The sequence below is a fragment of the Alligator sinensis genome, unplaced genomic scaffold, assembly GCF_000455745.1.
Source record: "Alligator sinensis unplaced genomic scaffold, ASM45574v1 scaffold976_1, whole genome shotgun sequence".
Taxonomy (NCBI): Eukaryota; Metazoa; Chordata; order Crocodylia; family Alligatoridae; genus Alligator; species Alligator sinensis.
Genome location: NW_005842117.1, coordinates 1,657,782 through 1,683,861, shown reverse-complemented (window position 1 = coordinate 1,683,861; position 26,080 = coordinate 1,657,782). Strand labels below are relative to the sequence as shown.

Here is a 26,080-nt window from a genome sequence, read left to right as displayed (position 1 = left end):
CATTTAAGTAAAGCTGTGATATAATTAATGTACAAAGAAATGCATGTGTCTTCATAAACTGTCAAGACCTTCTTTCTGCTCATAAGGATACTGAAATTGCACAACATAAAACAGCATATTTACTTTCCATTACAATGTGTGCTTATCGTAAAATCCCTTTTAGGGTGATCATTTTTTCTGGGTTGAAATAGAATCTTTCCAAACTGGCTAGATGTATGACCCCAAAGGCTGTGCAATTTGAAAGTATTTTTCTGCTGTTTCTTCAAGAGTTTATCCTTAAATTTACTCTTTCTGGCATCCTGAATATCCGTAATATTTTCTACTTCCTTCACAGTGAACTAGCTGGCTGATAGCAGTAGGTAACAGTGCTCCTACCCCATTTAGCAGGGGGGAAGGGAAAAGCCTAGCCATGTCTAGGAATAGCATATGAGGTGTGGGGGTGGAGGGCAGGCAGCATCAGGCCCTCTGTCTCCTGCTCTCCTCTACCCACTTAACCTTGCTTTAGCATTCGAGGCTTCATCCACACTCCAGCCTGTGGCATGTAGCATGCCCCCAGCCCAGCCAGTAACAGTGGTGGTGGTGGTGTATAAGTCCAGCTCATAGCAATGGCAGTATCATAGGAGTCTGACCCTGACTCTGAGGCCTGACCAGAGCTGCCACCACTGTTGCTACCAGCCAGCTAGGGCCATACTCCATGTCCTGGGCTATAGCTCTGGAGCAAGGGTAAGCATTGTGGAAGGGAGAGGGTGCTGGAGTGGAGGAAGGTGGGGTGGAGGGGATGGACAGTGTTTGGGACAGGCAGCAGGGGACAAGGTGTTGAGGGGGCAAGGCTCAATTGCTTGACCCCCACCACCATATGCCTACCCCACTGCCTGACACCACCACCCCCCCCCCACTACACTACTTTTACACACTCTCCTGCTGCTTTCCACACTGCTTTCCACACTGCAGGGAGGGGGGTGGAATTTAAGACAACCCTCCAATAATTAGATTCCATGCATGGAAATATCATAAATGTATACATTTTCTATGCATAGAATCTAATTATTGTAGGGTCATGTTAAATTCACAGTTGACCTGGATTTGGGTAAATATGTTATTATAGGCAATCACTATCAAATCCATGCCTTAGGTAAAGGTTGAAAGTTTCTGTTCATGGCATCCTGGTGTCAGCTCAGTTGGGTTTCTTTGTCCTTTCCAGTATCTTCAGCACAAAACTGATTTGGTAGGCTTTGAAAGTAAAATATTCAAGCAAATGGAAGATGTCCCATTGGATATCTGCATTTTAAGATGGTGCTTCTTGCAGAATTTGCTCAGAGCCAGTGAATTTGTGAACCCAAAGCAAGTGACATTGCCAGCTAGCTTTCTATCCATGACAAAAACATTGATGCACAATTAGAGAAGTGTTTGACAAAAACTCGGACAAGAACTTTTCATTCACTGCTACCACAAGAGCTCTACTCCTTCATCCATAAGATAGCACCTGTGAAATCTGCTTTTCTGCTCTTGAATGTTTACAGCAGATGATTAACACTGATGGTGCCTCCACATTTGGTTGTGTTTGTACCAATTACCCATGGTTCAGAGGCCAACAAGATGGGGTCTCTTGTTTTGCTTCCACCACATTCTTTGGATGCATGAAAATATACATGCTATATTACTTCAGACAAAGTTTAATCACAACTTGGCTTTCTACTGGAACTTCAAATACTGTGAATGTGCCAAAATTACTTAGCTTCAGCAGACAATACATTAATGTTATAGAATTGTTATAACTGCTACAAACTGTGGACATAATGCAACTAGATTTGTTAATTGATTCCACAGTTTGAAGCATAATACTTCTAGGTTAATTTAGTGTTATGTTGCTGCTGGAGGAGAAAATTATTATTTTGAAAAGGTTGAATAGAGGTGCAGTCTGGACACCAATGATATAAAAGGTCATTTTGATGCCTAAGGCTGCAATAAACAGTCCATTTTTCCTGGAATAAACCATTTTATCTTGGTAGAAAATGGAGCTGTACAGACATCCATGGTTATTTTCCTGGAATAAATCCTAAAATAAAGTTTTCTAAATAAGACATATTAACAGTTTATCCTAGAATACTGCAAAGTGCATCTGTACAGTTATCCCAGGATAGCTGTACACCTATAATTTAAACAATGGCAGAAAAACAGCATAACATTCAGCTTCTAAGTAAACCCTGATTAGAAAGAAGGATGATGTATGTACATGCCAGTCCCGGAATATTTTTCAAGGAGTCCCCATCCTTGGAGGCTTTGATTTTTCCCTCCTTTTATGCACCAGACAGCTAAGGGAAGTTCATTTTAATTTATAGACTACCAGGGGCACTAGCCTAGACCTGTGGGAACTTGAAATACCACCCTACCATGAATCATATGTTTCAAAGAATCGATTTATTATGAAAGAACAATATTTAATCCATGCCTTTGGCCAAAACAAAGACACTTTAATTTCAAAATATTGTTAAAGTGAGTCTTTCCTGAATATCAAAGACATTAACTTCTGTCTGGTGAAACTAAAGTTAAGATGGAACATCTCTAAACAACCATATCCATTCTAGAGGACAGTGATTAACTATGTGGTCGGGACATGGCAAATTGACTACATGTATGGATGTTCTAACCAATTATGCATTTTTTTTGATGGAATAACAGAGCTACCAATTCAGAGAGTTGCACTCGTGTTGTCATGTTTGTGTCTCATCAAAATTTATGATAATTTTAGGGACAGAAGAGTACATGCTTTCTTCTAGCTGGGTTATTAGTTCATCAAGTCCTTTGATAGAATCCCAGCACCTGCTTTTGCACCTCCAAGAGACAGGAATAAATTGGTGTTAGTTTAAATGACCTAAAATCTACTAGTTTATTCCAAAGAGACAACTAGAGTTCTCATAGCCTCTATCTAAATTGGACTGAAAAAGCAGATTTCACCATGTCTATGGAAGTTGGGTCTGATGGGGATCAAAAGTAACATCAGAACCAATCTGCAGCGTTACTGCTGGACTCGTGAAGAGTTTCTGTGACTACAGACAACATATAGAATGTTTTGCTGCAGCTGGTTAACAGATGATTTTCAACTGCTGAAAAGCCAGGAGATCTTAAATAGCAATCAGAAGTTATTAAAGGACTTCTCATCGGATCTACAGTTTCACCCACAGAGAAAGGCCTGTGCATTGAAGGGGCACAGTTCTGTAGAAACACTTAAGTATACATGCCTGAAAAAAGGAAAATGCTTTATGGATTAAGAGTCTTTAGAAATCTGTTTTTTCTAAAAGTTGATCCTGATTCGAGGGAAAAAAAGTGGGCTATTCTAACTTGCATAGTTGGTGAGAGTATTTGTGACTTGGCAATGTCTCAAAATCATGTCTAGTTGGCAGTAATCTTTAAGAAGAAAATGATGGTAATATATTTATACCTATGCAATTTGTTCCTAGATTAGGATCTACTGGATCTAGACTTCCCTCAAGGTTGAGACGTTGCCTCATAACTCCCAAACCAATCCAAATTCCTGACAACATTCTACCCACCCTAGTTTGCTTCTCCTAGAAATTACCCTTCTCTACCTGCCTGATGTTTATTAAGCAGGTTTTAAACAAGTAGTGCAGAATATATCTCCTTTAAAATTATTCCAATTTCTTGTTTGCTTTCAGTGTGGTATATCACAACTGAGTTATACCCATTTAATCACGTGATTAGCATTTCCCTGGTTTTTCAGGAGGACTAAGCATCTCTCATTTTTCACAAACTTCAAAATTCCATCATGGCTGTACAGATATTGATTTTGTCATCAACTTGAAAAGTGAGTCCTGAAAGTTATATTTAAGGCTCAGTCCATCAGAAAAAAGACCTATTTCTTCTATTCAGAAGATGTGTGTGTGGCAGTTGAAAGACTTTTCCTCATGCCTTTCACAAGCATTTTTGTTTGTACTTGGCCTCCTTTTGAGAACTTGGCTCTAAAGTGTATTACAGACCTTTTTTGAACAGAGTATTCCAACTCTTACTGCTTAGTAATTTTATTTTAATGTAAGGCTTTTCTGAACACTTGTTATTTAGCTTACTGAGAGATAATTTAGGCTTAAGCAAAAGGGAAGGTTTGTTTATTACAATAGGTAGTCACAGGGTTGCCTTTACAGGGAATTGGAGTGAATGGAGTTCTTGCTTGCGTTATTCTGAAGTTAATGCATTTTTTTACTTGTGCTTTGGTAGTATGTTGAAATAATTGTGATTTTTTTAAGTTAACTTTGGTGGAGGGCAAGATTTAACAATTTTAATAGAGCAATAAACATAAGCATCTCTAAGTCAGTTTCATTTGTCATGACATTTCAGATTATGGACCAGATTTCAAATTCAGTTTGCAGCAAAGAATTTGTGACCAATTGGTAAAGCTGGTCTTCAAAGACTTCACTAGGCAATAGGCAGGAATCCAGTCTTCAAATCTATAAGGACATGAGTAGGCCAAATGACATCTGTGGAACTATTTATATGGGTCACCTTAACCGGCCTCATGAAGATTCCCTTGTGTAAAGAAATCCATGAGTAGCAAAGGGACAAGATACTGCCTCCTCTGATTCCTTGCATTAGATCTTCTAGTCTAACCTCCTCTATCTCATATTATCTTAAATTTCCCCATATAATCCTATGTTAAATTCAAGTCTTTTAGTTACACTAAAGCATTTCAACCACTGGAAGATCAAACTGTACGTCTCAGGCAGAGAACTGGAGAGGATCAGGATCTGACTAATGGCCAAAGAACTGCTCTGTCAGGCAACTGATTGACTCAGATTTGCTGTGATGATCACGGTAGATGATCATGACTAAAGAGGAAAGTGAAAGATAATCAAGATCTCAGATTCTTAATCTAAACCTGAGGACAATTCCTTCCCAAATCCAAATCTGGTGATTGGTTTGAACCGGATTTATATCTCTTATTCTCTGAAAGAATTTTTCCGTCTTGTCTATTGTCTCATTTCCAACTGCGGCCGCTGTGCTTTTCGGGGGGTGGGGGAAGGGAAGGGGCTAGGGAGGGGAACAGGGTGTGGGAATCACCACAACCTCTACATGGATATACTGAGGAAAGGGAAACTCCTCCATTCACAGATTCCAGGACCAAAAATGTCAACAGCTATTCATTCTGAACCTTCAGTAGAATTTTACTAGAAACTGGACTGAAACCTTTAGAAAGCTTGTAAAGACTTAAGTGATGATATACCTACCACACACCCAATTAAACTATAAGAAAGTTTAATTCTCCTAATGGATGGGAAACTACATCATATTTCAAGGTTCAGTTTTCCAACTTAAATGTTCAACCATTGCATCTTATCATACCTCTGTCAGCAAGGTTGAACCTGTGTTTCCCCCACTCTCACTGCTATCAGATATCTTTTCCAGGTATAAATACAGCAATCAAGTTACCTCTCAACTTTTTATTGAGAAGCTAGATTGAATTTCTTAGATATCACTCTTAGGCTAAGTACAGACAGTCAAAAAGCCTGACAGTGAATAGATTTAGTCTTTGGAGGTTAGTATAAACTGCAGAGATTAAACTGAGAAACAACTGGACACACACTCACCTTTGATTCAGGAAATGCAGCCACATGCCTGCAGTGGCTCAGGCCAGAAGCCAGGAGGCACTAGAGAATGGCTCTCTGATGCATTCTCAATGTGTTCACTTCCTCTTCCTGCTGCCCTCGAGGTCTGTAGGATTTGGAGTCCACAATCACAGAAGCAGGACTCTGCAGGGTTGCTTATCACTTCCTGTTCCTGCTTCCAGGTATCTCTGGGATTTGGAGCCCACAGTTGCAGCCAGCAGTAACTTTCAGTAAGTTTAGTGGGGCATGGCAGCTCTGTACACAGGGGAAGTGGGGTTTAACTGGGGAGGGAGGTTTAACTACTGCAGACCCCAGCTGGGGTTTGCCTGGGAGAGGCAGGCAGTCCCTTCCTTCCCCCCAGCCATTCTCTGCTGGAACAGACAGCACAGCACACCCCAGTGCTGGAAAGCATGCTGGGATGCTGGGGGACTCTGATTTTACTTAAACCAGGAAGGGGTCTGGGACAGAAGTTTCATAAACTGGTTTGACCCAAGTCAGTTAAGTCTGATGCTACATTCAGCTAGGTTTATCTTAAACCAGTTTTAGACATTTTGAAACTGATTTATGTGCACTGAACTTCTGTTACAGACTTAAACCAGTTTCTGATCACTTAAACTGGCTTATGTGCAACTTCTATCCCTAGCCTTAAGGCTGGTTTTGCAGCCTCTGGATCATTTTTATGGTCCTCTTTGAAAGCTCTCTGGTATTTACAAATCCTTCTTCAAGTATAAACACCAAAACTGGCCACTGTATTTTAGTAGTGGTTTTATCATTAGCATGTATGGAGGCAAGATTACTCCCCTGCTATTACTTGGTATTTCCCCTTTCCTATACTTGAGGATCACACTTGCTCCTTTTGTCACAGATTTGAACTGAGAGCTTATTTGGAGGTGCTTATTGATTATGACCCCAAAGTCCTTTCCAGTGTTAATATGGGCAGTGTTATCCATATTATAGGTATGTTCTTAGTTCCTGGTTGCATTTCACTAAATTAAAATTGATTTTGCTAGATTATAAACATTTGACTAGGTATTCTCTACCAAGATATTTCCAAAGAAGGCAACTTTTGGATCCAAACATAATAGAATCATAGAAAGAGACCTCAAAATGTGAACTAGTCCATTCCCTGATCGAGCTAGGATCATTCACATCTAAGATGACCTGACAAATGTTTGTCTAATAAGAGGTCACCTGGAAAAGACAGGTTTTGGATAGCTGACCTCTGCCTTGCAAGGCAAATGCTATGCCACTTGTGCTGTTGTCTCATGCTTAAAAATCCTGAGGATTCCATAGGTAACAAGATTCTGTCATGTTATTTTGATCTTGTGGTGTTGCCACTGTCCACTAAGCCTGCTGCTATAGCAGGGATATCCAACTGGTGGCCCCTGAGGGCTTAAATAACACCTCTGGCATCCTCGCTGCTTCTGCTACTGCTCTTGCTTCCAGAGTCCTGGGCTCCCTCTCCCTTCTCCTTCTCCTTCTCCTTCTCCTGTCTGCTCCTGCTTCTGGAGTTGGTGAGGCGCAGCATGGCATAGCCTATGGGACCAAACATTACCACAGATAGGATGCTCAGGGGGGACCCGGGGCAATGATGCAGCATGAGATGGCTGGTGTGGGGGAGCCCATGCGGTACCGTGCATGGCCCATGCAGTATGTGGCCCAGGGGAGGGGGATATGCGGCCTATGAGGTGAGTGGCAGGGCACCTGCAGCCCCCAGTCCGTCAGAAGTTTGATAGGCCTGCTCCATGGTATGATGAGTATGGCTAAAAAGCTAAAAATGCTTGGCTGAAATCAAGTTGCCCGAAGGGTTCCCTGGGGGAAAATGGCACTTATAAGTTAAGGTAACTTTCATCCTGCTCTAGCTTGCACCAGTGTCCACTGTTCTGCTCTCCCTACTCTTTCTAGCATCTGAGGAGTGGATATAACAGAATAAAACAAAATGTTGCTGCTCCATTCCCATGCACTGGGTGAGCCTCTGTATTTTGTGTCTTCCTCCCTTCTGACTAACTCTGATGATTATCTCTGTTCTTATTTTGTTTAAAAAGAAGAAAAACTTTAAATTCAGAAAATGGTTTCTTTACTTTTACCAAAGAAAGTTTCCCATATCTGTGGTGGATGTGTAAAATGGAATTTAAGCCTTATTGTAGTACAGATGTTCCATGTTAGGACCAGGATCCTAAAGGCTTCCATAGTTTTTATAGCTTTTGCATGCAATTGATTTCTCCACTTGCCTTCTGAGGTATCATAGAGGCCTCTGTTTCAGAGAAAATGCTGCTTTTACATTAAATGTAATGCTGTTCACGCCCTGCTGTTGTGGGTCAGTGGTTGAATTCTTGTGTGTCATGCAGGAGACCTGGGTTCCATTCCTGGACACACACATAAGTACAGCCCTAGAGGCACCAAATGTCTGGACTTAGTCTAGCCTTTTGGATTCTTTTGGATTCTAGGCAGCCTCCAGTCCTCCATGCTCTTGCCTAGGCTTATGTCAAAGGTCTGGATGACCTCTCGTGCATTCACTATGATCCAGAAGGATCAATGTTTGTCTACTACTACTATTAATAATGCTATCACAAATGAGTAGCAGTTCTCTTAAAATACTTTTATTTCTGAAGGAATTATTTTCCCTCTTCTTTGAAATGGTGGCACTGTGCTGATGGCCCACCAAACCATGGTGTGTAGTAAAATGCCAGGTTTATGAGAAGCCATTTTTGTCCATATGTTCCTGGGAAATATAATAGGGTGCTTCTCCAGAGGCTACTGGGTGCCCCCTTTGTGATGGAGCAATATCTGGCTACCTACTCTGATCCTCTAATCTAGCCCCATGTCTGTCTCACCTGTCATGTCTTGGTGTTAAATGAAATGTTTAAGCAACCTAAACCTAGTCCGTAGGTGCCTTGTTTCCCTATCCCAGGGTGGGCAAAATATAGCCAGTGGACCAGGTCCAGCCTGCCAGGTGACTGGAGCCAGCCTGTGGCTGCCTCTGTGGTGCTCTGCATGGGGCAAAGCCCTACCTGCTCATGTTGGAACAGCCCATGCCAGGCTCCTACCAGCACCTATGGCTCAGCCCTGGCTAGCGCACTCAGCTTCATGGGGCTGTTCCTGATGTGGCTGCAGCCAGGTGCTGCTCCAATCCCCTCACCTCCAGGAGTAGTTCCTTCTCCTGATCTTGCCTCTGCTGTGTTGTGCTATGCTACTCTGAGTGAGAAGCTTCTGCTGGGTGGCTCCTGCCTGCACAATGGGGCTCCAGCTCCCAGCTGCCTTTCATTGGAGCCCTGTGTGCTAGAGCAGGAGCTTCCCTGCTGAAGCTGCCTTCCTGCCTGTTGGGAACAGCATAACACAGCAGGGGCAGGAGCAAGACCAGAAGCAGGGGAGCAGAACAGCACCCTGCTACAGCCGCACTGAACAGCTGGAAGCTGGTCCTGATCTTGCCCCTGCCATGCTCTGCCACTCTGGGCAGGTGGGCAGTTTTAGCTACACAGCTCCTGCACCAGCATGCGGGACTCAGGCTTCAGCTCCTGGCTACCTTCCTTCCCAGGAACTGGAGCCAAAGTCCGCTGTGCTGTGGCAGGAGCCACCCAGATGAAGCTGCCTGCCCACTAGGGCTGTGCGAAGCTTTGGTCCCTGATTTGATTTGGCAGGGATTCAACCCGATTCGGTAGCCAAATCTCCGAATCCAAATAGAATCGGAGGACCCTTTGATTTCTCCAAATCAAACCGGAACCCTGACAGATTAGGAAAGATTCAGAGATTGTGACAGAGAGACAGCTTTAAATGTTTTTTCTACATACCTCTAGGTCAGGGGCAGGCTATTATTTTGTGCGGAGGGCCGCTTACTAAGTTTTGGCAAGCCATCGAGGGCCACCGGATAGGCAGCCAGGGACATATAAATATTAATTTTCTAAATTTTTTAGGGGCCCCGTGGGCCAGATAGAATGGCCTGGTGGTCTGCATCCGGCCCCCGGGGCCGCATTTTGCCCACCCCTGCTCTAGGTAGAAGGTAGCTCATGAGTGCTGTGATACTGGAGCACATAAAGTGTCTCACAGAAGCACTGGGGGCTCCCCAGCATGCTCAGCAACAGACCCAGAAGTGGAACAGAAGTACTTCCAGTCCACTTTCGGGTTCACTGGGGAGCACACAGGTGGCATCCCGCCCCTCTCTGGCTCCCCGCCCCCGTCCAGCTCAGTTACTGGTGCCTCCTGGGTCTGGGGGGACACCGGGGACCCTTGTTGGGTGATTGCTGAGCCAGGGAGGTGTGGGGAGGGGCCCAGCGTGCTCCCCAGCAGATCTGAAAGTGGACCGGAAGTACTTCTGGTCCACTTCAGAGTTTGCCACTGAGCATGTGGAGGGCCCCTGCCTCCAACACTGCTGTGGGATGCTCCATGTGCCCCAGCATCACAGTGTTCACACACTGCTCTGGTACCTTATGGAACGTAGAAAAAACTTTTACAGCTGTGTCCGTGTCCAGATCACTGATTCTCTGAATCAACATTGAATCTTCAGATTCGGATTCGGCTGAATTGAGTCAGAGACCGTGATCCAAATCAACAAGTCGAATCACTGTCGCTGATTCAGGCAGAATCCGAATCAAATAGGGCTTGCTTTGCACATCCCTACTGCCCACCCAGAGGGGTGCAGCATGCTAGGGACAGGAGCAGGAATCACCACTGAAGGCAGGGGGAGCAGAACAACAGCCAGCTGGACCTGGGTCATGCGGCAGCACAGCATGGGTTGCCCCAACACAAGCAGGCAGGGCTTAACTCCATGCAGAGCTCCATGGGGGAAGCACAGACTGCACTGCCCAATCAAGCTCTACTGCACTTGCCCCCCACCCCTGCCCCTCACCCACAGCAGACTCCTGGGACCTAGCGCTCAGGCAGCCTCCCTCCCACACTCACATGTATGTGCATGCTGCCCCCCCCCACACCAATGTGCCACACACACTTGAGCTGTCATTGCCCCATGGCCTGGCCATGTGATCCCAGCCTCACTCCCACCCCTGCTTCTGAACACTGCTCCCCACCCATCTACAACCCCATAGGGAGTTTTGGTGAGCTGTTGTCAGGGAGGAGAGTGGAGATGCTGACTTGGCCTGCAACAGCTCATCAAAACTCGCTTGGGCCCAAATAATTGTCCACTCCTACCCTATCTTGTCCTGAACCCCAAGTTTTGACAGGGCTGTGCAGGGCTTGACATCTTCTCTCTTTCTACCGCCCTCCACCCCTTTTGCCGGTGGGTGGATGCCCAGCCCTGGAGGGCTCCGGTCTGTCCTATTCCTCCTTCTCTCCAGGTTCTGATCAGTCTGGGTTCTGGACCCATCCCAGGTCTCTTGCCGCTTTCTCCTACCCCCACCAAAACCATCAAGATAAATCTGGAAAAAAACATAGGGAAAATCTCCATGCACTGGGTACACTGTTCTGTGGCCTCCTTGCCTCCCCTCATAGCCACTTTGATCCACCCGGTATTCCCAAACAGGAAAAAACAAACAAACAAAAAATGAAAAAAGAGCAGCAGGCAGGCCCTTACTGGGCTCTCAAAAAGTCCATGGTCCTCGGGGCACCCCACTTTCTCAGGCCTCTCTGGTGTCACCACAAATGGTTTTTAGTACGTTTGGGCATACTCAGGCCTTCTTCTAGGGGCTCTTCCAGGGTGAACATAACACTGCCCTCCAATTTTTTTTTCTCCTGGCCAGAGGGGTTTTCACCCTTGCCTCCTTGTGGGACTCTGTTTCCCTCTGCCACTGTGGCCAGTCCCCTTCCTCTGACCTGGGGAGAGTTTATATCTCAGTCAGCCATGCCCACTTGGTCAGCTGACTTGGCTTCCTGCTCCCTGCATACAGATGTGCTCAATCTCTTGTTCTCTTCCCTCTGCTGGTCCTGCTCAGCCCAGGCTAAACTTTGCAAGTGTGAGCCCCCAGCCTAAGGCTTGGCCTTATCACTTCTCTGTGTCCCTGTTCCCCCTCTATACTGCAAGCTGCTCACCCCTTCTGCCCAGCTGGGGCTTCCTTTGACAGCTGAAGTTTTCTCTGCCCCATTCATGCTGGCTGGGTCCCTCCTTACTCTAATCATCCTCTCTAAAGTATAAAGGTTCAGGGCTTTAAAGGAGCCCCACTGCCTTTCCTTCCCTGGCCCTTTTCTCTCCATAACAGGGCTAGGGTCCCCTGTTTCAGGAACACTCAGTTTGACAATAGAATATGTGTTAAACCAGAACTAGATTATGGGTTTATTGCTGCTTAGGTCCCGATCCTGCAAACATAAATTTGCTTAATTTTGATCTTGTCAGCAGTTTTATTGACTTCAACTGGTCACAAAGCCATTGACTAAATTACCTCATGCAGTGGTTGTGCATATTCTAATCCTTTTAAATTCACAAATAATGAACAAAAAATGCAAACTATCCGAATTACTGATTAGGCACTTGTCACCCTGGGAATACTTGCTTCTTCTTTCATTATCTTTCTATGTTCTATCAATCAGAAAAAATTGAAACGTGGCTATACGTACATCTTCTAAATCATTATAGAAACAATACTGTGATATACATTTCTGAAATTCTGAAAGATGTGAAGATATGGTGGCTTCTCAAATTAAAAGTAATCAGAGACTAGAGAAAGTCTACATCCTCTTTGTATACAATAACATGAAAAAGGAGAGATGGGAGATGGAAAGCAAAGTTACTGTGCCTTAAAGTGAAAGTGCTTCCCCCCAAAATTAAGATGCAGGTATAGACTTAGATTTCAGACTTTAGATTTCAGACCTTTAAAATCTGTTGCAAAACCCTTAATCCAAAAGCAATACATTTTACAAAGTAAGCGTACATGTAGGCAGTTTCCAGAGTTGTGGGGGTTTTCCTTCTCCACACCACCCCTTTGATAGAAACTATTTTAACTAATTTTTCTGGTGTTCTGCTGTTTCTTTGTTGTTTGATTATTGTAGAACTATAGTATGGTTGTAAAATATTATTCCTTTAGATTACTCGTATGTCTTAATCTCAACTCAATTAAATGAGTTTTTGCTGCTAAGAGATGCCTGCTTTTCCACAGCTGTTGGTATTGTTTTATATAGGTACAATCTCCTGATGTTGGCTTGCTACAGTTTCTTGAGAAACAAGAAAAACAGCCATCTCGATTAAAAAAAAAAAAATACTGTTGGACGCAGAAGGATGCCAATTTCTTAGTATTATTATAGCAAAAGATAAATTAACAGTTCATCAAAAGACGCATATATTCGTGTTTTATAGCAAAATATTTTTTATAAGTGTAAAGCAAAAGAAATCTATTTCATGAGATCAATAAATAGTGCTAATTATGCCTTTATAAAAATGAAAATTAATGTGTTATAGGTTTAGAAAATGGAATACCTGAGTAGGTCTGACTTGACCTCCAAGTAATATACAACAGAACATATATATAGCATGTAAGTGAAGCATCATTTGAATGGTATGGAAAAGTTACTATGTAGTTGTGTCCAAAATATCCTCAATAAATTGCATCCTAAACAGACTTGTGTATAAAACATACATATTGTAACTTATAAATGGAATATAAAATATGAAGAAAGAATCTAGATAATGAAATCAAATGTTGTTTCTTCCCTCACTCCTTAGTCTATAAACCAACTCTATCAGACTTCAGTCTCCTTAGGGACCTGGCCTGTATCAACAAAAAGATCTTTTATACTTTGAGTGCTAATATGGCCGAAAGAGAGACATTTTTGCTGTGAATTTTTGCCAGATGTGCGTGAGCTTTAATACTATTGAGAAGTATATCACAAATGTAATATTAACGAACTCATCTACTAAATACAGCTAGCTTGCATGTTTTAATATGTGTTGTTAAGATATGGCTCAGTAGGGATATGGTATGTAGTGAAGAAATTGTTGTTCTGGCATTTCTAGGAAGGCCTATGATGGAGAAGAATGTAAATTTCCTATTTTCCATCTGTACCACCTCTCATTTTGAAAGAGTAGTAGTTAGAGGGAAACAGCTGCACATCTTTATTTTAATTTACATTACCTTTCTATTTAAGGTACAAAATATAATTTATTGCAAACTGAAACTGGGTAGTCTACCAAGAAAATTCAGCTTGCCTCTCAGATATAACATTTAGGCTGTGGGCAGATGTTACATTTGTAGCACTACCAAAAGCAAGTGTATAGACCTGTACACTGTCTGTAACATTACAGAAATGACACATCTTCCACCAAAACATTTCTGCTTTGAAGAAGAACTTAAGTGGGGCATTTTTGTAGTGCCACATGGAACATTTGTGTAGTTAGATGTAGTACTACAGGAGGACTGTCAGCCCTGCAGCATCCCTCAACTCGCCCTAGCCCCCTCTAAGTCAGGGGAGGGGGGCAAGGAGAGCTGATGCCTCTTGGCAAGCTGTGAAAGAGCTCTGCTGGTACCCTGCAGTTCTTGCCACTACTCCCAGAACACCAGCATCTTACTGAGGTGTAGGTTGTAGCCGTGTTGGTCTAAGGACATAAGATAGAATAATTATATTCCAGCTATTTGGGTTGGTCTAATAAAAGGTATCAGATTCACCCAAGGAACCTTGTCTGCCTGGCATCTTACTGATGCACTAACTGCAGCTGCCACCATGGGGAGGGAGAACTGTCTTCGACCGCCTTTTTTCCAGTACTGGGACTGGGAGAAAAGAGGAGGTAGCAGCTGTCAAAAATAGCTTTCAGTCTACGTGTAAGTTATTGGAGCAAGTTATTCTCATCTCCACCAGCCTTTAAGTAACTGGAGGGATGGCTTTCTGCCATGGCTGCCTCCATCTAATGCAAGTAGTGGCATCAGTTTGAGGCAACCTTTCTTTCAAGGGAGTAGGGGATCAAGTGAAGATCAAATCAGTAGTCCACTATCACCCCCTGACTGAAGAGTGTGGCTCTGTCAATCCCTAGCCAGGGTGCTGTGCAGTTATATACCCCTCCATAGTATGTAGTAGCTCTACAAATGCATATCTGTTCACGGCCTTGGTCAAAACCCAGGTCCTCAGAGATGTCCAGGTTATCTGAAGTATGATGGATGGAATTCTAGAATGAAAAGAAATCTGTTCAGTGATTTAAGTAGGGTTGGGGTGTTGCGGTAGCTGTGATAGTCCAGGAAATGTCAAGAGAAGGTTTTTTGTGATATCTTTCTTTGGATGAGTGTTACAGTTGGGAGAGGTGTTGACAACAGCTTTTGGACAACAGCCCTCTCACCTGTGCTGCTGGTACAAAAAAGATATCACAAAAAATCTTTGCCTCCTTTCAGTGATATAACTATTTTACCATCTGATTACATCATTCTATGCCCAGCTCTTTATACCTTCTCTATTTAATTGCTTGCTCTTGTGTTTTCTCAGCATTCATAAAGAAATTCAGTATCTTAACCACACTAGTCAGTTTTGTAGACAAGTGGACCTTTGACCCTGTTTTGGGGGTTTAATGCATAGTAATCCATGTTCGCTTGATGTATATGAGCAAAAAAGCTATGTTGCATTTTCCTTTCTTTTTCTATATCTAGGTATATATAATTTTGAAGGTGGGTGGGGAAGAAGCAGATTTCTAAAAGTTTTTTTTTTCTCCATGCAAAAAAGAGAAGAGATTGGCAGTATGGTTTCCGACTAATTTTGGTTTCTGACATTTTACTTATACAGTATGTCAGAGAATACTGTGCCTGCATAAACACCCATAGTGGGTACCTGCATTACTATTTTAATGCCTATTTCAGTGTGAAAGACAGCAGCCAACAAAGCATGAACGCTTGTTTAGGTCCTTAAAGCTGCACTGCTATTCCTTGTTTTCAGTTTTGTCATCCGCAGGATGTAAATAGTTTACCAGGACTAGAAACTCCCCTCAAATATATTATCTTTATTCCCAACAAATATATTCATTATGGTTCTTTTCCTCCCATGTGTTTTGTTTTTAGTTGACATTTTCAGAATTATCTGATATTTTCCAGGACAAACCATGTCTTTTTCCTGAATGCGCATATAATGGCTCATGCATTTTGGAAGTTTTTAGTTGATTCAGGGTTAAGTTTCACAAAAAAGAAAATAATATGTACATGGGAGTTTTGAAACAGTATTGTTTAGGGGAGGAACTGAAGAGAACAAGGGAAGTGAATATAAAAACTGTACCTCTTTCTTTTCACTGACTTCAAAGTATTTACTTCTGGCTTACATTAGATTGTGTGAAGAATCAGGTCATGTCTCCGCTATTTTAACTGTATCATGTAAACAGTTAGCAGAACGAGTAAGTTGAATACCAAAATAAAGAATTTGGCATGGAAATGTTTGCAGATGAATGCTTTACCTCCTGTATACGTTGGTTTGGGTTTTGTTGCATCTAACTTTAGGCACATACAACTGGATGAACTCAATGTTTTTAGTCCTGTTTTTGATTTCTCCTTTTTATTATATATTTAATAGTACTTAGGCATAGGGAGATTAATATGCATTTGACTATATGGAAACAAATTATTTATGATAAACAATAATACTGTAAATTTTATAGAGCTAAGTAGGCTACAGTTGTAACTCTCAATCTCTTATTCTGTTTTATTTGAAAGCAAGCAAAAATTCCCTTGATATAGTTTTATATTTGCTTTGAATATATATTTTCTTTTGGGTCTGTGTTGTTGATTTGCCAAAGTACTTTCTTCTTCTCTTGCTCACATATGCATACTTCATTATAGGTCAGTTTCTCCTAGAAGAGTCCCGCTTGATAGAAGCAGCTGAGATGGCAAAGAAAGCAGCTGAGCTGGATAACACAGAGTTTGATGTTGTTTTCAATGCAGCACACATGCTCAGGTTAGTTCTTTATCTCTATCTTGTCTGTTTTTCTTTCTCACCTGTAAGGGAAAAAATTCCTATCTAATTTTCCAGGCATAGAATCGAATTATTGGAGGTTTTTCTTGATTTTTGTCCCTGTCCCTCTGCTACAACAGGGAAAATAAACTGCAGGGGGGAAGGTGGCATCCTTGCCCTCTGCTCCTTCAGCTTCTTCCCCCTGCAGCCCTTCTGTATCCCTGACTGTCAAACCCCACTCTCCCTGAGCACATGGAAATGAGGGAAAAATTTGAAAACACTGATAGATGATACATGGAAATGAGGGAAAAATTTGAAAACACTGATTAATGATACATTTCCCCCCCCGCCTTTTTTTTTTTTTTTTTTACTGATGCAAATTTTAGAACAGGTATTACACTGTTAAGCAGCAATTTTGTACTTACTTATAGTGAGTACAAACTTCACATAATATTAGTTGAAAGTCAAGAAGCTCATGATATACCACACAGTTCATTGGGCTGGACTCCACCAGAGTCGAGAGCTTTTCAAGCCATTGTTACCCCACCACTGAGCACTGCTCAGTGTATGTGTACTCCAAAAACCACCCTCCCAAAAGATTCATGTGCTAACTAGCCCCCCACTCGTGACTGGAACTAGGTTTTCTTCTCATGAGTCCTAGGATCTCCCAAAACGTATATATAGATGAAGCACAGGGCAACCTGTTCTGGTTCCACCTCATAAACGGTGGGGCCACACTAATCATATGCGGCAGGCTGACACAGGGGCAACAGAAGAATTCTGGGGAACTGTTTGGAGCCCTGCTTGCTGATGTTTGCCAGATATTTAAGACTGGTGAAGAAACAGGAATCAATGGAAATGGGAAAGAAAGGTGCTGTTCAGCTGTGGAAGTGAAGCAGTTGAAATGTATGCAATGTAGTGGCTCAATATGATTTGAAAAAGAATTGGCATAGAGGGGGACTGAGTACAATAGGTACTACCATATATTTTTTTCAAAGGAGCTTTACTAATTTACTATTATTACTTCCCATCAGTCTGTTTGCCCCATATGGGCCAAGTGTTTCATAGTCTTGCTCAGTGTTGGATGCATTGATTCGATCTCATTGTTGACTTCAATTACTGAGCACATGCTGCTTTTGGCAGCAGTTTAATGAGAGACAATGTATATTATATGATTTCCTTGTATACAATTTTAGGATGAAGACCTTTTTTCCTCATAATGTTTGGAGGAAAAAATCTTATATTTGAGTAAATATGGTAAATACTCTGTACCATGTACTTAAAAAGAGGGACAGTGAGAGAACACTATGTGATTTAGTTACAGCTAGCTTTAAAAAAAATGGACATTTTTACATGTGGTTCTGATGTGGCTCCGGGTACTTTTAACTAGCAAGCCATGCTAAGTAAACATGCCTGTACATCATGAGTATCAGTGGCACAGTGTGCCTCTGTGCTGAGAAAATGGCGGTGGAGCGCTTTGAACTAAAGCACATTGAATGTGTTTTAGTTCAAAGTGCACTGCTGCCATTTTCTCATTGCAGAGTCACCCTGCACTGCTGATTATGCATGAGGCTGCCAGAGCATGTCAATTTATGTGCTCCAGCAGACTTGATTAATTGAGTCTACTCCAATGTGCTGGATTTCCAGCACATCGGAGCAGGCTCCCCACATGTGTGTAAGTGCCCTATGTTTCTACCTACAACATACACAGAAAACAACAACCAATCACTGGTGTTTAACAATTCTGGAGGAAGTGAGTTTTTGGGGTGAAAAAGGATGATAGACCTGAAATAGTTCTAGGACTAGTTTGAAGCTAGTTATAAGAATGTACATGGGTGAAAGTGAGAAGGTTATGGAGTGAGTGGTAATATTGGCTTACTGAGGGGAATGAAAGTGGCCAGATGGAGCAGAACAAGAGACCAAAATGTAGATAAGTGCTCTGTTGTGCTGAGCCATGAAAGCAAAATTGGGAATCTTAAACATCATAGTAGGTAGCCAGTGGGCCTGGATAGCTGTAAGACAGAAAACATATTAGAGGAATTAACCAGGTGTGGAAAATTGTTTAGCCGTGACAACAGAGGGAAAAAAGAATGGCTTAAAAAAAATACACTATGGATTTAGAAGAAGCTAGGAGTTGGTGTTAGCCTGGATATAGAGCAACAAGGTTAAAATGACAAGAAAGTAATGCCAGCAATAACATTCCTGATCAGAAATGAATTTTGTGACTGCAAACATATAAAATGACTTTACAGGAGGGAGTAGTAATTTTGCTTTCTAAAGTTATGTTTATTTTTAGTAACCTGTTTTGCACCCTTTTTTCCCAAGCATTTGCTCAGAGTAGAATAAATGTTAAACTAAAAAAACTGTTTGTGCCTTTGCACAATACAGATATTCTTACAGAAAAGGAATAATTGGCAATTGAATGAACCCTCAGAGTTGCTCTTTCTGCTCATAAAAGAGCCATGTGTGATCCAAATCCTGCTTTCTAGACTCTCAGAATCCCAACATATCTGACAGATGACACTCTTGTCAATGAGGAAAGCAAGACTTGAGAAATGCTCCTAAGCAATAATGTAACTTGGCAAGGACAGCGGGTAAACTGGTCACCAGTCCCAAGTGCCAATTTAGTAGGGGTGCCAAAATGGTGGTCTAGGCAGTAGTAGCCCCATACCACTGCTCTTGTAGTACCAGCTGGGTGCATGGATGTTGCACTGCTGCCGTGGCAGCAATAGTAGGTGTGGGAAGATCACGCCAAGGCAGCTGAAGCTAGGGACTTTTCTCAAGTCTGCAAAGTGGGTAAGAATGCACCTTCTGTTATTCACTCAGCAGCAGCACCACCTGATCCCTGTTCTCCAGCAGGGTTTGCCCAGGATGCAAATCCTTTTAGTTAAGACTCTGCTCCTACACTATCACTCATGTCAATATTGATTTAGGAAACTTGGTTTACTTTTAATTGCATAAATCAGTGAGCTCAATACTGAATTGCACCGCTTAACATTCTGTATAGGTTTAAATACTGTTCTAATGAAAGACAATAATATACACTCAAATGGTTACTGAAAAAAAAGTATTATTTAAGCTGCCAAGAAATAAACTAGGTGAAGGGAAATTCCATATATTCCCTTAATAATAATAAGCCAGATTGCAGGCCTCCAAGTTGCAATGAATAGCTAGCAGCTATTCCATAACCAGCTTGATATTTCCTAACAAAGACCATGAACCTGCATTAACTCTATTATTATGTGGTGAGATTACTTGTATTCAGTGGCAGATGTCTGCTGGAGTTCAATGCAGGCTCAATGGTAGTCACAGACCTTGCTGTAGGTGAGCATATAGCAGCCTGTATGCTGCTAAGAAAACTGACCCTGAGACATGTAAAACTTCAACTCAGGGAAGTCTAGTCTGACATTTCTGCTAGCAACTGAAAATAGGGAATTATGATGGAAGGTGTGAGTGTGACATTGTTGCCCTGTGGGGCTCAGGCCAACTCTCAGGATCTCAATATTGTGCTGTTAGACAGGAGGTTAGACTGTTATGCTGTTAGACAGTATGTGCACAATTGCACATACACAAAACACACACAAATCAATTAGGTGCATACACACATACACTACCAACTCAGGCACATACACATCCAAACGAGCCTAGGCACATGCATACTTATCACCAATTCAAGCACATACACTATACACCTCAAAACTTAGACTCGGATCACTAATTCGTATATCATGCATACAATGCCATACACATGCACGCACGCACGCACGCACACACACTAGCAACTCAGATACACACATGTTCAAAATAACCAGTCTTGGTTCATCCACACCTATCACCAGTTTAAGCCCATACATGCTACACACACCAAAATTAGACAGAATCAGTTACCAGTTACCGACACCTGCACATCTAATACACATACGTGGATTACTAATTCATATACCCCCCTCCACACAAAATGATATCTATATATGTGTATTCACTAATTTACACACATACCACCCACCTACACATACACACAGGTGAGTTCCTAAGTTGAATGTTGTGATGTGTGTGTATGTATGTATGTGCTTGGTGTATGTGGGATACCTGGGGAAAGGTTAAGATAAGAAAGTAGAAGTGTAGGGAGTTAAAGTTACCAGGAAATGAAAGTCACCGGGACTGGGATTAGAACTGGTAGACTAGAGGGGCCTGGGCTGAAGAACTGATGCTCGGGGGTAACTTTAGGTTAATTGATCTTAATTGATTAAAAGACAACACGCAAAGCCTGCAGAACAGGGAAGCATGCCGGACTGGAGTCAGAGCTATGAGGGAGCTGAAAAGGTAGGTGGGGAGAGGGAAAATGGGACTAAGGGAAAGTGTGGGTGTTAAAGAGGGGCTGTGGGTATGGGGAGCCAGAGGATGGCTCCAGGGCAGCTAAAGAAGTTGCAGGGAGCAACAGTAGATGCTGGAAGCTGGAGAAAGGCTCCAGCTGCTGGAGAAAACTGCAGGACAGCTAAGAGGAGCTGGGAAGCTGCAGGAGTGGGGGGAGGATTACAGAAGGTGCGGGGGAAGCCTGAAAACAGAGAGATGGACAGCAGAAAATCACAGGAAAAGCAGCAGGTGGCAGAGCAGCAGGAAAGCAAAGAAAGGCAGCAGAAAGTCACAGGGAAAAGGCAGTAGGAGCAGGGGAGGCTGAGAGACAGCAGGGATCGGGTGCATCTGGATCACAGCATTGAAGCCATGCCCTTGTCCCACATTGGCAGTGGCTGGCATTGTTGCCCTGGGGTGTCAGGCCAACTCTCAGGATCTCAATATTGCGCTGTTAGACAGGAGGGTGTGACACAATTGCACATATACAAAAAACACAAATCAATTAGGTGCATACACATGCACACTACCAGCTCAGGCACATACACATCCAAACCAGCCTAGGCACATGCATACTTATCACCAATTCAAGCACATACACTATACACCCCAAAAGTTAGACACAGATCACTAATTCGTATATCATGCACACAATGCCATATATATATACACACATACATACACATAATGGCAGCAGGGGTTAAAGAGGCTTGGTGCAGGGGCTGAAGTCCACTGAAGTCCAGGAGGAGAGAGAGAGAGAGTCCAAATTGTAGGAGGAGGTGTGCAGGTAATATCTACCTATCCAGGCTGGAAGGGGTCCTTGTCCAGTAGGTGTTGTCCAGAGCGGGGTCGCCGGCAGCGCCTCTGGGTTGATAGGTGGTGTGGCATGGTGCTGGTCCAGATGGGTCCCACTGGGTCTGTCTTCACTGCCCCTTTTTATAGGGGCAGACCTTGTGTGACCCTAGTGACAGGAGGCATACCCAGGCAAGGGTCAGCCCCTGGCATACTGAGCATGTGTGCTCCATGCAGGGATGTGCAGTTTCAGATGTCGGTAATGGTGAGAGTTGCTGGTTCTGCAGGGTCTTTTGTCTTTCAAATGCTGGTTCTTGTCTCTTTTCTTGGGTGAGGTCCATGGTACCTGGGTGAATCAATGTGAGGTGATGGCCCAGTCATTACAGGCCATTCAGTAGAGGCCTGCTACCATTGTATTTCAATCATTCCCAATCACACTCATTCATCCAGGAACCAATTTACATGGGAGGGATACGTGACTCAACCAGCTGCGATGCAGGGAATGCCCAGGCAGAAGACAGAAGATGGAGGCTTGATATATAAAATGGAAACTTGACATGACTTTGGTTCACTTACAAACACGGGCCTAAACCATACAATATCCATATGAAACAAAAATCAATACGAAAATGATAATAAAACAATATACAATAGTAAAAATCAATACAAACCTAATAATAATACAATATAAAACAGTGGATTTCCAAAACCAAAAGCTTGCTACCAAAATAAAAATGTTTAAAGCTTATTCTAAGTCTGAGCTCACTTACACTTATCCATAGGGAACAGAGAGGGAGAGAAAAAGTTAGAAATGGTTGGGGAAGGGGTGGGAATGCATTTTAAAATAAATTTAAAAAAAAAGAAAAACTGGGGGTTTTGCTACAACATGAACCATAGGCCTTCATACTGATTCTCCAATTTAATATTAACTATGTTTTGTAAGATTAATTACTGAGAAATTTGTTTAGCCCAGTTGTGAACATTTTATAAGAAATGACCAATAGTTGTTTTTTTAAATGAGGTAGGGGCGCATGCTTCACAATGTGGTAGCTTAAGAAAAAAAATAACGTTCTTCAAGTTTTGTATGAATCCTAACAGCCTGTCTTTGCAGCAGTGACTTGGACTAATAACACCTTGTTTCCAAGGTAGTCTCCTGTTAAATTTATTTCCTGACTGGATCTGATTTTCAAATAAGCTTAATTCAAGGGTCAAATTGCTATTTGTTTGTTTATTCTGTTTAAATTTCTAACTGCTCACATATATTACTTGCTGTGGGTTTTGGGTTTTTTGTTTTGTTTTGTTTCATCTTTGTTCAAAAACTCTCTAGGACCTTTCATGAGCACTGCGTACATTTTAATGGAATCTACTGAAGCCTGTATTAAGACTAGGGAATAATGTCTGTATGGGTTCAGTGATGAAGAGCTTGGGGAATCCTATAACAACAGTACTAGCTGACTTTTATTTTCTAGTATTTTACCTGAGGTCAGCTGCCATGAGAAATCAGATAAGTCTCTTGTGACCTAACTGGTGGTTACTCTTAAAGTGAAAAATGGTAGTTTAGTGACACCTTTGTTCTAATTAGATGGAAACAAAAGGGGAGAGCAGTACAGTATCTCCAGATGAAAAAGAGGCAAAGAAAGAAAAGCTTTGCTTGAAAGCACATACTGTGGGAATAATTGGTTTTTTGGCACTTCAGTAAAACAAAGGGCTGCTACTGAGACAGTCAATTCAGTGTGTGAAGATAGTGAGTGTTATGTGAGGATTTGAAAACAAAGATTTAAACTACAGTAATACTGTATATCAAGAAACTTATTTTACTGTGAGTTTGTTTTGGGGGGTGGAGGGGATGAAGAGGGGCATGCCATGGGGATGGAGGTTGGTGTTTGGACCTGCAATGCTAGTGCAAGTTCCTTGTTTCTGCTGGATTTCTAGTTTCTGGATTTGTGATCCAGATACCTTGTTCCAGGCAGACCCAGACTCTAACTGACCACAGCCTCTCCATTTGATAACAGGCAAATTTTATTGCTGCAGAGCAATAGCAGTTAAGAATAATGCAAACAGTTCTATATCTACCAGTCCTAGAGCTGTCATAGGGAAGGTATGTCTGGCCAGTACATGAGCTTCACTCTGAGGTTCTTTGTTGAATATCAGATGTCAGCAGCTTAGAGGTTGAGAGCTGAGTTCACCGAGTGGGGTGGGTGAGACGCGCTGGTGGTGTGCCCTTTGTCCATGGTGGCCTCAGTTTCCCTTTTGGGGATCCTTTGGTGCTCTGAAATTCCTCATTTTGTATTTTTTCCCCCTCTGACCCTTCATCTTTGGGTTTTGTTGATTGGTCTCCCTGTGGTTATCATATTGTCTACATTCTGTCCTGGCAGCATATTCCTTTGTTTCACAAACCCATCACATGCACACATATCTTTATTTGGGCATTTATTGGCCTCCGTCCACCCAAACCGGAACTCCCAAGAGCTGCACAGTTTGGCATTGTGACCTAATGCCACCTTATCTCATGGTATGGAACAGTGTGGTACAAGTTTTTCAGTTTTTCATACTTTCTGTGTGTCTGCTGGCTTCAGACACAGTGGGCCTTGAAGGGGAAACTGTCACAAACAGGCTTTTAGAACCAGTTAACCCTTGCCATTCCCCTGAACCATTATTCTAATGCATACCTGCTTTACCTACATGCCAGTTCCCAAAAGCAAACCTCTAAATTTCATTCTGTAGCCATCAGTTTCATGTGGCAGTTGAAACAGGTTACATCGCAGTACATGCTGGAACAAGAAATTCAGGAGTAGGTAACCTTTTCTGGATGTGGGCTGCAGTGACCCACCCAGTCGTTGGCAGGGAGAAAGTCAGGTGCTAGAACCCAGCCACCACTACCACTTGTCTCTAGTGGTTCTGGGAGAGTGCCCACAGCCAGTGCTTGTCCCTGCTGCAGCACAGGGAGAGTGCCCATACCAAAGCTCCATATCCATGGGCCTTATCCAGTGATTCCTCAAGTTGGATCCAGAACTGTGGGCTATAGGTTGCCAGACCCCCTGCCATATATAACTGACTATGCAGATAATCTGGCAATATTTAGAGATTCTACACGTGCATATGGCTGTATGCTAAGTTCTAAATTAATTGTGAAACAAAAAAGGATGAAAGTTTAAAGATTTATAGTATGAAATCATTTTATCATGGTACAAAACAGTTTAATTTAAGAATACTTGCTGATAGATTCTAGCTTTTATAGTTAGAATCTCTATCTAAGGGGAAAAAATCTTTCTTTGGCTGTATACACACCAGATTTTCACTTAACCAGGGGCAGGAAGTTACGGGCTTCATAACATGGTAACTGCCTTGTGCAAGTTAATAATATCTTTTTCCCACTCAGATATTTGTGCCTGGCACAAAGATGAAGTAAACATTTCATTTATATTTTTTCCTTATAAAAAGTACTTAGCAACATTAGGATTCAAGACTAATTCATTTTCATTATTTAGTTGGATGTCATTACAACCCAGGTTCCATCAGCTCTGACTGTGAGATATTACTTGTGATTGCTTGGCATTTTTTAAAGATGACTGTGGGTCCGTGTAGGTCCTCAGTTTATGCATTGCTCTGTCCAGCAATTGTTGAGAGCAGGTTGTTTTAGTAAAAAAAGAAACATTTTTGTTTCTTAGTTAGATTAAATTAAAGCTTTGGGTGTCAGAGGCAAGACTCAAGTATGCTGTCAAGGTCAGTACTTATGAAAATCTAACAATAGAGATAATAGATATAGCTCATAATTACAAAATAGTTTTTCTACTATTTCTTCCCCGACTTCTCTTGGATTTCTTTTCTGCTCTTGTATTTTATTCTTATCAGTGTTGTATCAAATATTATACTCGAATGTGAATTATGTTTCTTCCCGTGGAAGCTTTCCATTGTTTGACATTGATCCAGAGCCATTTACTGCTTAGTGGCATAGGGTTACTGCAATTTCCTACCTCTGTCTTTTATTTTTCTCAAGGGGAAGCCATACCAGGGCTTAACATAATGAATTCTAGTTTAGATTTCCAGTGAGAAAGTGAACCAGAATTTGACTATACCTTCACAGAAGGAACTGTTTTAGAACACCACGAGAATGGAACTTGCATTTTCCTGGGCAGATTAGTGTGGTTTGCATTCATTTATAAAAAACATTTTTTAATAGAGAACTATAAATTTAATTTGATTTCAACTTGAAAATTAATAGTCCATGTTTCAAGATGTATTTGTGGAAGGAAAGAGAATAATGTATTTCCAGTGGGCTAGATGGGATAGGAATTTCAATTCTTTCCATGCGCCAGCAGTCCTTTCCTGAAAATAGTATGCTTTCTATATATTCCTTCTGAGCAAAACACCTTGTTTGTTATACAGAATTTTTCGATATTCGTGAGTGTTGCATTTCCTGGCAGTCCTGTGGTTAAAAGCCGTGTGGTGCATTCCGTATTATTGTCTTTCTTTTTTCTCTTTGTTCTTTTTTTTAAGATTTAAAATTCTGCTTTTTGTTCAGTGGTTTC

The 26,080-nt window shown here is 42.1% G+C and overlaps 1 protein-coding gene across 1 annotated transcript in view; it reads left to right on the top strand.

Annotated features, from left to right (window-relative positions):
* TMTC2 (transmembrane and tetratricopeptide repeat containing 2) overlaps positions 1-26,080 on the top strand; it is a 242,311-nt gene that overhangs the window by 175,007 nt on the left and 41,224 nt on the right. The window contains exon 10 of the mRNA XM_006024805.3: positions 16,298-16,412. Within this exon, the coding sequence (XP_006024867.1) occupies positions 16,298-16,412 (115 nt within the window). The remainder of the gene's footprint in view (positions 1-16,297; positions 16,413-26,080) is intronic.